This window comes from Lissotriton helveticus, chromosome 5_1 (genome assembly GCF_964261635.1).
Source record: "Lissotriton helveticus chromosome 5_1, aLisHel1.1, whole genome shotgun sequence".
NCBI classification, from domain to species: domain Eukaryota; kingdom Metazoa; phylum Chordata; class Amphibia; order Caudata; family Salamandridae; genus Lissotriton; species Lissotriton helveticus.
This window is the reverse complement of record NC_136065.1, coordinates 324,503,228-324,515,618: the sequence shown is the minus strand read 5'-3', so window position 1 is coordinate 324,515,618 and position 12,391 is coordinate 324,503,228. Positions and strand designations below refer to the sequence as shown.

The 12,391-nt window shown below is 45.6% G+C and overlaps 1 protein-coding gene across 1 annotated transcript in view; it reads right to left on the bottom strand.

Moving 5' to 3' along the window:
* Positions 1–9,449: 9,449 nt before the first annotated feature.
* The window catches only part of LOC144753136 (lysophosphatidic acid receptor 6-like), a 59,249-nt gene continuing 56,307 nt past the window's right edge, over positions 9,450–12,391 (bottom strand). The window contains exon 2 of the mRNA XM_078640915.1: positions 9,450–12,165. Within this exon, the coding sequence (XP_078497041.1) occupies positions 10,964–11,956 (993 nt within the window). The 5' untranslated portion in view covers positions 11,957–12,165 and the 3' untranslated portion in view covers positions 9,450–10,963. The remainder of the gene's footprint in view (positions 12,166–12,391) is intronic.

Below are 12,391 nucleotides of genomic sequence, written 5' to 3'. Positions count from 1 at the left end.
CAGAAATCATGAGAACAATCCACTCCGGGGAACCCACCCTTGCTCCCACCATATCTTCAATTTCAGAAAAAATTAACTCCCATCTGTGGCCCCTTTTGCAGCAAGGGGGCCCCCAGCCCAACGTTAGCAGGGAAAATGAACCCTCATGACACTTTTGCAAAGGTAGACAGTCATACTTGTGATGCTGTGGGCTCCTAAGACCTAGTGCCACTGCTTCACTAATAATGGTTATTGCCTTCCAAAGTGGGCAGTCTTCTCTTCTGTTTGTTAAAAATATGGGCTCCATCCACCTCTCTGCCATCTCTCTGAGCTACTCTAAAGTGTCCCATCTGTTTCAATTTGCCCTCCCTTGGGCTATTTGTATAAAGCCCAAAGCAACACTGGCACATCAAAAGTGTTCTGGGCCATAATGCAAGCCATGAAGGATAGTAAAACAGCCATAATTGGGGTCTAGTTGGCCCGTCACACCCTGTGCCACTGAACCTGCAGCACTTATGATGCCTATCGCCTTGTGAAACAGGCTGTCGCCTCTGCTCACTCCACTGGGCCATTCTTCCTAGTCCTGAGATCCAAAGCAGACTGCCCCTTTATATAAAGAACAAAATATAAGGGGAAAATGCCCATATCTTTCCCCCCTGTTGCTTGGGCCCTTTTCCCTGTGCCAAAGTGTGTCCTTGCCCTTAATGCGAGCAAGGGGAGAAATTGCCCCTGCCCCTTTTTGCCTATAATAAAGATATGATTGGGGTGCAGTGGCACCTCACACCCCTGGCCACAGTGCCACTGCATGTGGCGCATTAATGGTAGTGATGCTCCTTTAAAAAATAAAATAAGTCCCACTATCTCCTCGCTTTACACACAACATCTCTCTGAGGAAGTTGTCTGTTTGTAAAAGAAAAAATATCCCCACACAGCACTGCCTCTCTTTGATACTACCCAAGGATCTTGTGCTTTTTCTCTTTCTCCTTGGCTGCTACTCTGATGCCCCAGAGGTTGGGACAGTACGGCCTTGGGTCTGAATGTGAACCTTTCTGTCAACCCCTCAACTCACCTGAAAGTACATCTGTATGTAATCAATGGTGGAAGTGGGTGGGATATGTGGAGATGAGACATGCCTATGCTGTTTTTTTAATTTTACTAAAACAGTTCCAACCCTTTTTTATTAAAAGAAAATCAGCCATCCCTGAATGGTTAATACAGACTGTAAAGTGCTCTGAAGACCAGTAAGGGACAGGGAGCTAAAGAACAGACCTTCTCGCCGCAATGCCTGCTACCTGAAATAAATTTAATTTTGTGAAATTGTTAATCTGTAAATCTAAAGACTGCTTGGGAGCCAGTATAGGCTTTAATTGATGGAATTACTGTAAGCTTCAAGGTGAGAAAGATTTATTTTTCAGAGAGGTAATGCAAGGGTGTTATCAGTTGAGTTCAAGAATGTGTTGTTTTAATGGGCACACATACATATGTTTGCACTTGGTACCGTCTGATTACCTATTACTAAAATATATACGTTGAAGGCACTTCTTTTATCTTAAACCCAGGGGGCTAGATCTCCTAGGAAGTAACTGCAACTAAAGCTGCTGTGCGACACTGCATGAAAGGGAAAGAGCAGAACAGAGCCGCAGCTGCCTGCCCTGGCACACTCTTGGCAGCCAAATACCAACACAGACAACCTTAAATAGTAGTGCAGGGGTGTCTGAATTCTCTAAAGCTTCAGTTTTGTACAGGAAGGGGTCACTTACAATACAAAAAGTATGCTTTAAGGCTTTTCCCACGTTGTTTGTGTACTGTACAGTGCAATACACATGCAAAGTAGGACAAGCGTTTGCAATGCAATAGGTCTCGCATTTACGCGAGTTTGAGTGACTCACATTGTAAATGACAATGCCTTTTATTTATGTTTTGGGTTTAAAAACATAAATAAAAGGCATAGTCATTTACAATACTAATAGCTTAAACTATCGCAAATGCAAGACCTGTTGCATTGCAAATGCTTGTTTTTATTTTTAAAACGATCTCCTCAGCCTTCTGTCCCCTCCTTCGGCCTCCGTTTCCTGAGCTCAGAAGCCGTTTAGGCGTGAGATAAGGACCGCGCAGACGTGTCAAGGTGTGAGCGGCATGTGTTGGCATTTCGTCTGCTTCACCACCCCAGACCCTGGCGCCACCTGCAAATAAAATATAAAAGTGCCGTCGTTTGTAATGGGGGCACTTTGCAGCAGGCCTTTGTCTTGTGATGGCAGAGGATGCGGGGTGGTGGGGTTTGCATTTCTTATCAAACGTCTCCGCCTATTGAGTGGCAAGGCCCTCTGCCTTATAGGGCCAGACGCTCCCAGCTTCTCAAGGACTTGGTAGAAATCACCCAGCCACACAATCTCACAGATAAACGCCAAGTCCTCTTTGTAAACACAGCAGCCATTAACCACTTCCGTGCTGATGACGGAACCGCTCCATCATCAGCCGCGGTAGCGCTGTGCTGATGACGGAGCGGTTCCGTCATGGCGCTGATTTCACGCCTGCGCGGCGCGTTCTATTGAGCGGGCGGGGCCATGACGGAACCGCTCCGTCATCAGCACAGCTCAACCGAGGCCGGTGATGGAGCGGTTCCGTCACCAGCATGGGCGCGCCACGCGCCCCCCCCCCGCCCCCTTAGCGCTGCGGCAGAATAGTCGCCGCAGCAAAGGTGTTAATGGTATGTAGTACCTGCTTCAACAGTGTGCGAGCGTGCAGCCGTGCTTCCTTAGTATGTCGAGAGTGCAAAAATGGTACATTGTTTGCGTTACCCATGTGACTGGGGTAAGGGGCTTACATGTGGGGAAAGGCATTACATGTGTGTGGCGAGAGATGGCTTGTGTGGATAGAGAGACCGCCTATATGTGCGTTCGTCGCCTGTGCTGTGCCCTGGGGCGAGGCAGGGGTATTAGAAGCATGTACCATGGTGGCAGCAGCAGGCAGGGCAGGTGCAGGCCTCTCCTCACACCAAGACATGCACAGGGCTGTTAATGTAACTATCGAGGAGCTGGTGACTACACACACCAGGCAGACATACACATGAACAAACACCGTGTCCTTCATGCACATACACTTGCGCACCATGTACAGTAGATAAGCAAATGGTAGGCCTCACGGACAACAGGAGGACAAGCAAGGAGGGATTGGGGGCGGGATGGGGAGGGAGAAGACACAGACAACGGGTGGGAAGGCGGGGGGGTAATCAAGGCACGACAACGGGAGGGAGGGGGGTAAAGAAGGCACCAAAGCACGTCGTGCCTGCAGTAAGAGAAACTGAATGAATAAAATGGTGCTCACAGTCTAAATAACACTTACCATGTAACAACGAAGTAAAGGGGCCAGTCGCCATGGGAGGTAACAAATGAAGAGGAGGCGGTACTAAGGAGGGACTGATAAGCCTATTTACGAATCAGAAGCCAGCATTTAGGACAGACAATGACACAAACAAATGGCAAATATAGGCGGAGAGTGGGCAGGGCTTTTATTCCCTACTCCACAACAAGAAGTCTCGCAGAGCAGTTCATGTGCGCACGCTCTAGGCTCGACCTAAAAAAAAAAAAGGAGGCATAGGATTTTGATGCAAATCCCTGTCAACGATTCTTTGTAGATAGGGATTTGCATCAAAACACAGGAGTAATGGCATGGGAACGCCCATGAACCACACATGGAACGCATCCTTGACACGAAATAATACAAGGCTGTCAACTTCGAATTAGTTTGGGATACTTTACAATGCAAATCCAGGTTTGTATTTGATAGTAAATTCCACTTTAACATTTTGTGTTGGCGTTGCGTTACAAAAGTAGTGCAAAGCAATAGTATATTTGTGCCTGAGTCATTCTGCAGCAGCCTTTTTTAAACTATTAATAGTAAAATAATGCATGACATATTCACAGTGCTTTCTGTTACAAGCTGGGACCTCGCAGCACTATGAAAACACAAGTCACTAATCTTCACCTCACCTAACAGGATTCAATTCTGTGACTCTTTCATCACACACACAGACATTTGCAATAATTGTTTTAACCAGCTGAGATTTTGTCAGGTAAAATTGTGAATTTTACAGCGATTGGTTTAACTTACATGTATTTTTCATTTAAGGATTGTGTTTTATTTTATTTGCAGTTACCTAGAAGTGAAAAAAACAGCAAAACTCTTACAGAATATTTCATTCCATTTATCAACGTTTTTGACCGCGCCCCCACTGCACTTACAATCATAGTTCCCATTAAGCACTTTAATCGCTGCATGTAAATGAAGACAGCCATGGTAATGCGTCAAATAAACAAGGTGGCACTTCCCGGCAATCTTTCCTTCATTCAGTACTTGCTGAGGCATTTGCACTCCCTTGGGAATAAAGCTACAGACCCCTGGTGGTGGGGCACCCCACAGTTTGAAAACCTCTGACTTAATGGGCGTCTTGGTTAGTAAAGATCATTCTCTTTTTTCTTTTCCTAATTTACAGAGAAATATATTGGAGGAAATTCTGCTGTTTGATGCACTAATATCATTTGAGATCTTGTGCAATTGTCATAACTACATTGTTTCTGCAATTGGCTTCACTTATAGAGTGTGGTAGATCTCCAGACTCTTATCATCAGCATAATAGAACATGTTTCATGTCCCTTTTATGCTTATTTCAATTTAAACCTTTGGCATTGCTTGATATTAAATCAACATTTTTTTCTAGTAGGTGCTTGACGCACATGGGCCCCTTTCTCGTTGAGAGCTGAATACAGAATCGGGAAGTCAAGGGATCACGTGATTGGTACAAAATGTGCCAGCAGATCAGCTGGTGTTAACATATTGACATTATGCGTATTTAGTGGCAGATTTACAACTTCTGGCGCATCTCTGCAAATCAGCAGGGATGCACCAGACAGATGCGTCATGCAATCCCCCCCTTGTGCCACCACAGATGCGTCGTATTTACAATGCGGTGCACCATGGTGCAAGGAGGGGCAGATACGTGACACATCTTGTAGCGTACGGGCAGCGCATTGCTGGAGTAATTCCTGCAATGCACAGGGGCTGCCCATACTTAACTTGGTGCGTTACTCTTTACGCCTGCTTCAAGCAGGCGCAAGGATTTGACGCAGCAGCGTCGTAAAACTGACTCAATGAAATCTTGTAGATTTCACTGCGTCAGTTTTACGGGGCTTTCCTGCGAGGGAACGCCCACCCTGCCACAGAACGCCCACATGAAACCTGACGCAGGTTTCATGTGACACAGGGCTTTACAACGTGACGCATCTGCCTAGATGCGTTATGTTGTAAATAAGTTGCAATGTGGCGCATGGTTTACGCCGCCGCTGCGCCACAAAAGTGACGCAACGGCGGCGTAAAAGTGTCGCAAGGGGCTTGTAAATCTGCCCTCACTATTTATGCGGTACAAAAGGGGGTGGTGATGGACGGAGCATCGGAACCAATCAAACACTCACACCCAGTCAACAGATCTGGGTTTAATCCATCACCGTTCTTTAGCCCACTCTGCCACCCCAGTTCAGACATGGCTATATGCAAATCAGTCTGACCCTGTGCCTCATGGGAAAAGTCCAGCCCGAACTGCCAAGCCATGCCTTCCCTGGACCGGAATCAAGCTTCCTTGGACCGGTTTCTGGCATTTAAGCCGTCTTCAGCCAGGCTTGCTTGAATCCAGTGGCAAAGTGAGCAAGGGACTCAACGTCTGAGCATACCGGGCCAACTTATGGCGAACAAAGCGGTACAAAAGGGGGTGGAGATGGACGGAGCACCTGAACCAATCAAACACTCACACCCAGTCAACATATCTGGGTTTAATCCATCACCGTTCTTTAGCCCACTCTACCACCCCAGTTCAGACATGGCCATACGCAAATCAGTCTGACCCTGTGCGTCCTGGGAACAGTCCAGCCCGAACTGCCAAGCCATGCCTTCCCTGGACCGGAGTCAAGCTTCCTAGGACCGGTTTCTGGCATTTCAGCCGTCTTCAGACAGGCTTGCTTGAATCTAGTGGCAAAGTGAGCAAGGGACTCAACGTCTGAGCATACCCTGCCAACTTATGGTGAACAAAGCGGTACAAAAGGGGGTGGTGATGGACGGAGCAACTGAACCAATCAAACACTCACACCCAGTCAACAGATCTGGGTTTAATCCATCCACGTTCTTTAGCCCACTCTGCCACCACAGTTCAGACATGGCCATATGCAAATCAGTCTGACGCTGTGCCTCATGGGAACAGTCCAGCCCGAACTGCCAAGCCATGCCTTCCCTGGACCGGAATCAAGCTTCCTAGTACCGGTTTCTGGCATTTCAGCCGTCTTCAGCCAGGCTTGCTTGAATCCAGTGGCAAAGTGAGCAAGGGACTCAACGTCTGAGCATACCCTGCCAACTTATGGCGAACAAAGCGGTACAAAAGGGGGTGGTGATGGACGGAGCATCTGAACCAATCAAACACTCACCCAGTCAACAGATCTGGGTTTAATCCATCACTGTTCTTTAGCCCACTCTGCCACCCCAGTTCAGACATGGCCATATACAAATGAGTCTGACCCTGTGCCTCATGGGAACAGTCGAATCCGAACTGCCAAGCCATGCCTTCCCTGGACCGGAATCAAGCTACCTAGGACCGGTTTCTGGCATTTCAGCCGTCTTCAGCCAGGCTTGCTTGAGTCCAGTGGCAAAGTGAGCAAGGGACTCAACGTCTGAGCATACCCTGCCAACTTATGGTGAACAAAGCGGTACTAAAGGGTACAAGGATTTGACGCAGCAGCGTCGTAAAACTGACTCCGTGAAATCTTGTAGATTTTACTGCGTCAGTTTTACAGGGCTTTCCTGCGAGGGAACACCCACCCTGCGACAGAACGCCCACATGAAGCCTGATGCAGGTTTCATGTGACACAGGGCTTTACAATGTGACACATCTGCCTAGATGCGTTATGTTGTAAATAAGTTGCAACGTGGCGCATGGTTTACGCCGCTGCTGCGTCACAAAAGTGACGCAACTGCGGCGTAAATGTGTCACAAGGGGCTTGTAAATCTGCCCCTCACTATTTATAGCACTGGGGATAGGGAAATAAGGTGATTCATCCAAACCTCAGGATTATTTTGGTCATTTGGCAAAACGGGTTAGAACCCAAGCCTTAATGTTGCAATGCCAACAAGGTTGCCACCTTATGCACTGCTAGTATCTTGCTTCGTAGACTTGCATAATACCCCACAACCCAATTTGCCTATCGCCTGTTCATTGTAACCCCTAACAATTTACTGTGATATGAAGTCTAATAGTTGAGTTACTTCATGAGTTTAATAAGAGTGGTCCAAAAAGAGGGTGTCAACCAACTCTCATTGAAGGGAACAGCCTTCTGGAGACCTGCCTCCTTCCTGTGCGCATTTCAACCTTCTGGTGTCTCCTTTTCCAAAGTTTCATTTGAAAATGAAAAATGAGGAACACTTTAAGTCTGAGATATTTACTTTTGATACTCCTTTTTATGTAGGACTACATTTTTGTACATAAGTATTGCGAATTTACATTTCCAACTTTGTTCTTTTCAAATTTGAACAATACTTAAGTTATGGGCCTGAGCTTAGGTAGCTTTAGAGCGACCTCTTCTTGTTGCATTACACCCTTCCCTTCACCTTTACCTAAAACTACAACCGTCTTGGTGATAGTGTTGATTGGTTTCCTCCCACCTCATTGTCACCTGTTTCTTACAGCAGAAGGTCTAAGGAATCTGCTGCATGCTTGAGTGAGGCGGTACTTTCCACAAGGTTCCTCTACTTGAAACCAATCACTGTATAGCCGAGCACAACTTTATTTTGCTCCATGGTAAGTTTGTCCGTTACTGGTCTGAAGGGGTTACTTCTCTACAATGTTGCATAGGTATAGATCATGGTCTGGACAACCGATAATCAGTCTCTCTCCAGATGCCATCAAACGCTCAGTATCAGGATAGAGAGTCAACATCAGTTTTAAGGCTCTACCAAATCGGCCAAAGTGCAGCACTGTTTCAGGCAGCACCATGTGCAAGTCAGGGTCTGGCCACCATTACTTAGTTTGCTCCTGCAGACCGTTTACCCTATTGTTATGCTTCCAAGGCTGATTTTATAGGCTCTTCCAGTTAGACTCAAGAAAGTGAGTTCCAGAGAGTGGGTTTTTCCATGTAGGCATGCTTATGCATTACTCATTCTTGTTTATTTTTATTCCACCACTTTCTGTCAGATAGGTGGGTTTTGCCCCCTGCATGGACATGTAGGCCATTTGTTCTGTTGGGTGGCAGGACGGCTTTAGGGTGGCTAACTGTCTCCTGATGTAGTAACACCATGAAGCCGGTTCAGGACTTTCATTTAGCAAACGCGCTGTATTCTGAGTGTCGTAGTCTTGGTTTGCGTCCACTGAACCAAACAAACAGCTGATGATAAGGATTTTTCATGTGAAAATTCTAGAAACATGGATCTAGATGGCAACCACATGCGGCAATTGCTAATTTACAAGAAGGATTTTTTCCCCCCATGATGCCCACATACACTGGAAGTGAGTGAGAGAACTCAGTGAGAACTCCATTGGTCTACTCTAGCGGAAAAGAAAGCACACCTTCTTAGTCCTCAAGCAAATGCACCTTTAAAAACTGGCCGAGCTAGTAAGGCTTCAGGCTAATGTAAGGTGCCCTATCAACCACTAACGCCGTTTTCAGAGCGTGTTTACAACAAGGATAGAAACAATACATAAAACCACCCCCCTCCCAATCTAGACCTATGATTCACCCTCTTCTCGGATGTCATTGATAGAGCCTTCTCCTCTGCAGCCTTTCTCCTGGATGCACATTCTACATCCTGTCCAGTGTTTAAAAACTGTGTACTCAAAAACGTCTCCATAGTTAACAAAGAACATTACACGTACGAGCAACAGTGATCTTCACACATCTGCTTCTGAAAGAGTGCAGTGGAACACAGCCCTGGCCACATCCTGCTACAAGAATGAGTGTTGAAGACGGAAGAGGGGCTGGCTGCTTTCACTACCAAATAAAGTGGCCATGAGTTGGTTGCAGACTCTGTTATTCACCGGGAACGGCTCAGAAATGTGTAACACACCTACCCACACCTTATTGAATGTTTGCGAGTAGTTTTACACCTCGTGCTTCACAAAAGTGGGGTCCAGCTATTAAATATTTCTGGTAATTCACTGTACTGAATTAATTTGCCGGATATTTTGCTCCTATAAAAAAAACAATACAAAGTTGAATGGATGATTAACACAGTTTTCACAATAAATGATATTCTCAGAGCATTAATCAGCACACCTGACAAGTTCACCCTTGCAGAGCCATCCTTGTTGCAAGCATTCACCAATGAATTTTCTCCAGGGTGTAAAAAGAAATGCAGAACACTGTCAGGAAAAAGTTAACTCTGTCCCACATTGCTCTTTATTATCTTTCTTTATATATGTACTATGAAAGAAGAGCACATTTTAGAATGCATGTTTTTAATTGTTTTACAATGTGCTTTGCATTTAAACTTTGACTTCTACACATTGTTACATAAAACAGAATTACAAATTAGCCCATCTTCTCCAATAAAAACATACTTTTCTGAAACATTGACAGACATGTCTGCAGCCTGAGGCAAACAATGAATACTAAATGAATGTTGCTCAAATATTCAAATATTTCTAAAGATTCAAATATCAATGAACAAATCATGTAACATAAAAATACATAACAAGTAACACGTATAGTATGGTGCTATATTGACATTTTGGATTCAGGTGACACTTATAAATTGCTCTGTCTGTTGTCTCATGATTTATAAATATCACCAGGTTTATGCATTCTTTTCCATTGCGGCAAAGACCTGGAACGAACTCCCGCTCAACATCAGACGTTCCCCCACTCTGGAAGAGCCTGAAGACCTGGCTCTTTGGCTGAATCGGAGCTGCACGCCCCTCCCCGCCCCACCCAGCACCTTGAGACCCCCTTGAGTGAGTAGTGCGCTTCACAAATCCCTGATTGATTGATGGCAATATAGGCCAATATTACGCAGTTACATGTTATGAGTTCTCTCTCTTTCAATCTCTGTATATACAAATTTTTGTAACATTATCAGTGACATCTCTCAAATATGTTTCCATAATCAACAGTCCCGGATGTTTTAAGAGGAATGGATTCAATGAATCGCAAATCACGAGGAGCATCAGTCTTGTGAAGATTAAAAAAAACAGTGACTAGATAGTCAGAAAGATGTGCAGTGGAAGAAACAAATCCCCCTAAAATGGGCACGACCTAATTGAAGCATTTCAACTAGAATTAAAACACAAGCAGAAGTTATGAGCATGTAAATTTCAACGGAGGAAGGCCTCTATTGAGCGTCAACAATTTCATGAGATGAAAAGAGCACGTAACCCTTAGACACTCACTCACAAAGCTACTACAGCGTGGAAACCAATGGAGAATTAACATGAAAGTAGATTATGGTTGGAAATGAGACATATATACAGAAAAGACATATATACAACCATGAGTGTCCAGAGAGAAGCTTCGTAATTCTTGACAATAGTCAAAGCTCACCATTCTCTTCTTTTGCCAGGAGTTGCAGTTCTAAATGCACTTTTCTAGGTCGCTCGTGGTAGGTGCAGTGCTGTCTTTAACGCAGTTGCCTGGGGGCCCCAAGAGTGTAGGAGCCCCAAAGAGACCAGAATTTAACACAAATTTTCTGTTAAACATTTTTATTCCTGTGAGTGGTTGTGTAGGCAGGGCACAGTGCACTGCTTTGCCCGGGGGCCTATAATGCTGTTAAGACTGCCCTGGGTAGGTCGTTATGGAGCTGGATTCAGTTGCCCTGCGTATTATACAGTCAAAGATGGTCCGTTCTGGAAGGTCAACAGTTTAAGGACCAATTGGCAATCTTTTATTGTTGTCAGCTAGAAGCCATAGTGATACATTGCATATAACAGATCTAGGACAGACCACCAGAATGACTTATCTCAGGGCTTGCTCCTGTAGCTGCAGTTGGGGTATGCTACCATATCCCGGTCATAGATGGTGTACACCTTCTTGGAGCGCAGGAATCTCATCTTTAGTGCCAGCCGGCAGCTGAAACTGTTGGATGTAAAATAGTACATGACTGGGTTGAGGCAGCAGTTGAGGCTGACCAGCGCAAGGGTTATGCGGCGCAGTTTGTAGATGAAGTTGGCGATGTGGCAACTGGCAATGAACTCCTGTCGCATGAGAAAGTGCAGGAGATGCATGATGTGGTAGGGCAAGAAGCAGACAACACAGATGAGAAGAATCAAGTAGATGGTCCGCAGTGCTTTCTTCTTGTGGATGCTAGTCCGAATCCGGGAGATGCGCTTAGCAATCAGCGGGTAGCATATGGAGATGATGCCAAATGGGATGACAAAGCCAAAGACCAGGGCGCAGATGTTGTATGGTGCCATGCGCTCTTTGGAGTCGTGGGGAGTGAAGCTTTCGAAGCAGGCAGTTTGGTTCCCAACCGTGTTGTGCAGCGGTCCCCCCAAGACCAGCGGAACCACCACAGCCACCGCCACGGCCCAGAGAAAGACAGTGACCACAATGCTGTAGTAGCTGAGCTTTATACGAAGGTATGTCAGAGGGTGCACTACTGCAATGTAGCGGTCTACACAAATGCATGTGAAGAAGCCGATGCTCAGGTAAATGTTGCTGTAGTACAAGGTGCCGGTGATGCGGCACGCAACGTCCCCAAAGATCCAGTTATTGCCATTGACATGGTAGACGATCCGAAAGGGCAGCATGCAGACAAAGATGGTGTCAACTATGCACAGGTTGATGAAGTACACATAAGATTGGGTGGTGTTTTTTACCTTGCATGTCAGCACGTAAAGGGCCAGGAAGTTGCCCACGAGGCCCAGGATGAAAACCAGGCTATAGATGACAGAAAAGAGGTTGTACTGGAAGTCCGCGTTCAGAGTACAATTGGAACGAGAGACAAATACCATCCTTCAACTTGAGGTTGTGGGACCAACCTGCTCCCCTGGGCTGAGGTGCAGCAGAGAGGATAACTGGAGGCTTGCAGTCCTGAAGGCAGGGTCATCAGAGATATGAAAGAGCCAATGTGTTTATTGAAAATTCGTTGAACGCCACGTCAACTTGTTTACATCAGTTCGTACAATCTTCGTCGACTCTCAAGTTCTGATGTCATCAACCCCTGAAGATGATAAAAAAAGATGTTTACTTGTCATTTGAGAACCTCAGCAAATTTACAAATTTCAACGATGACATTAAATCTTGTTAGCAAGTTCCAGTTGGCCAATAGACTTTGTAAGGACCTCTCATGACTTTTCTGCATTATCATTTTTTCCTTTTTTGGAGTTATCTGTGAATTCACAAAACCCCCTCTTTCTGTGAGGAGATTAAGAAGGAAGAGGTAGGTC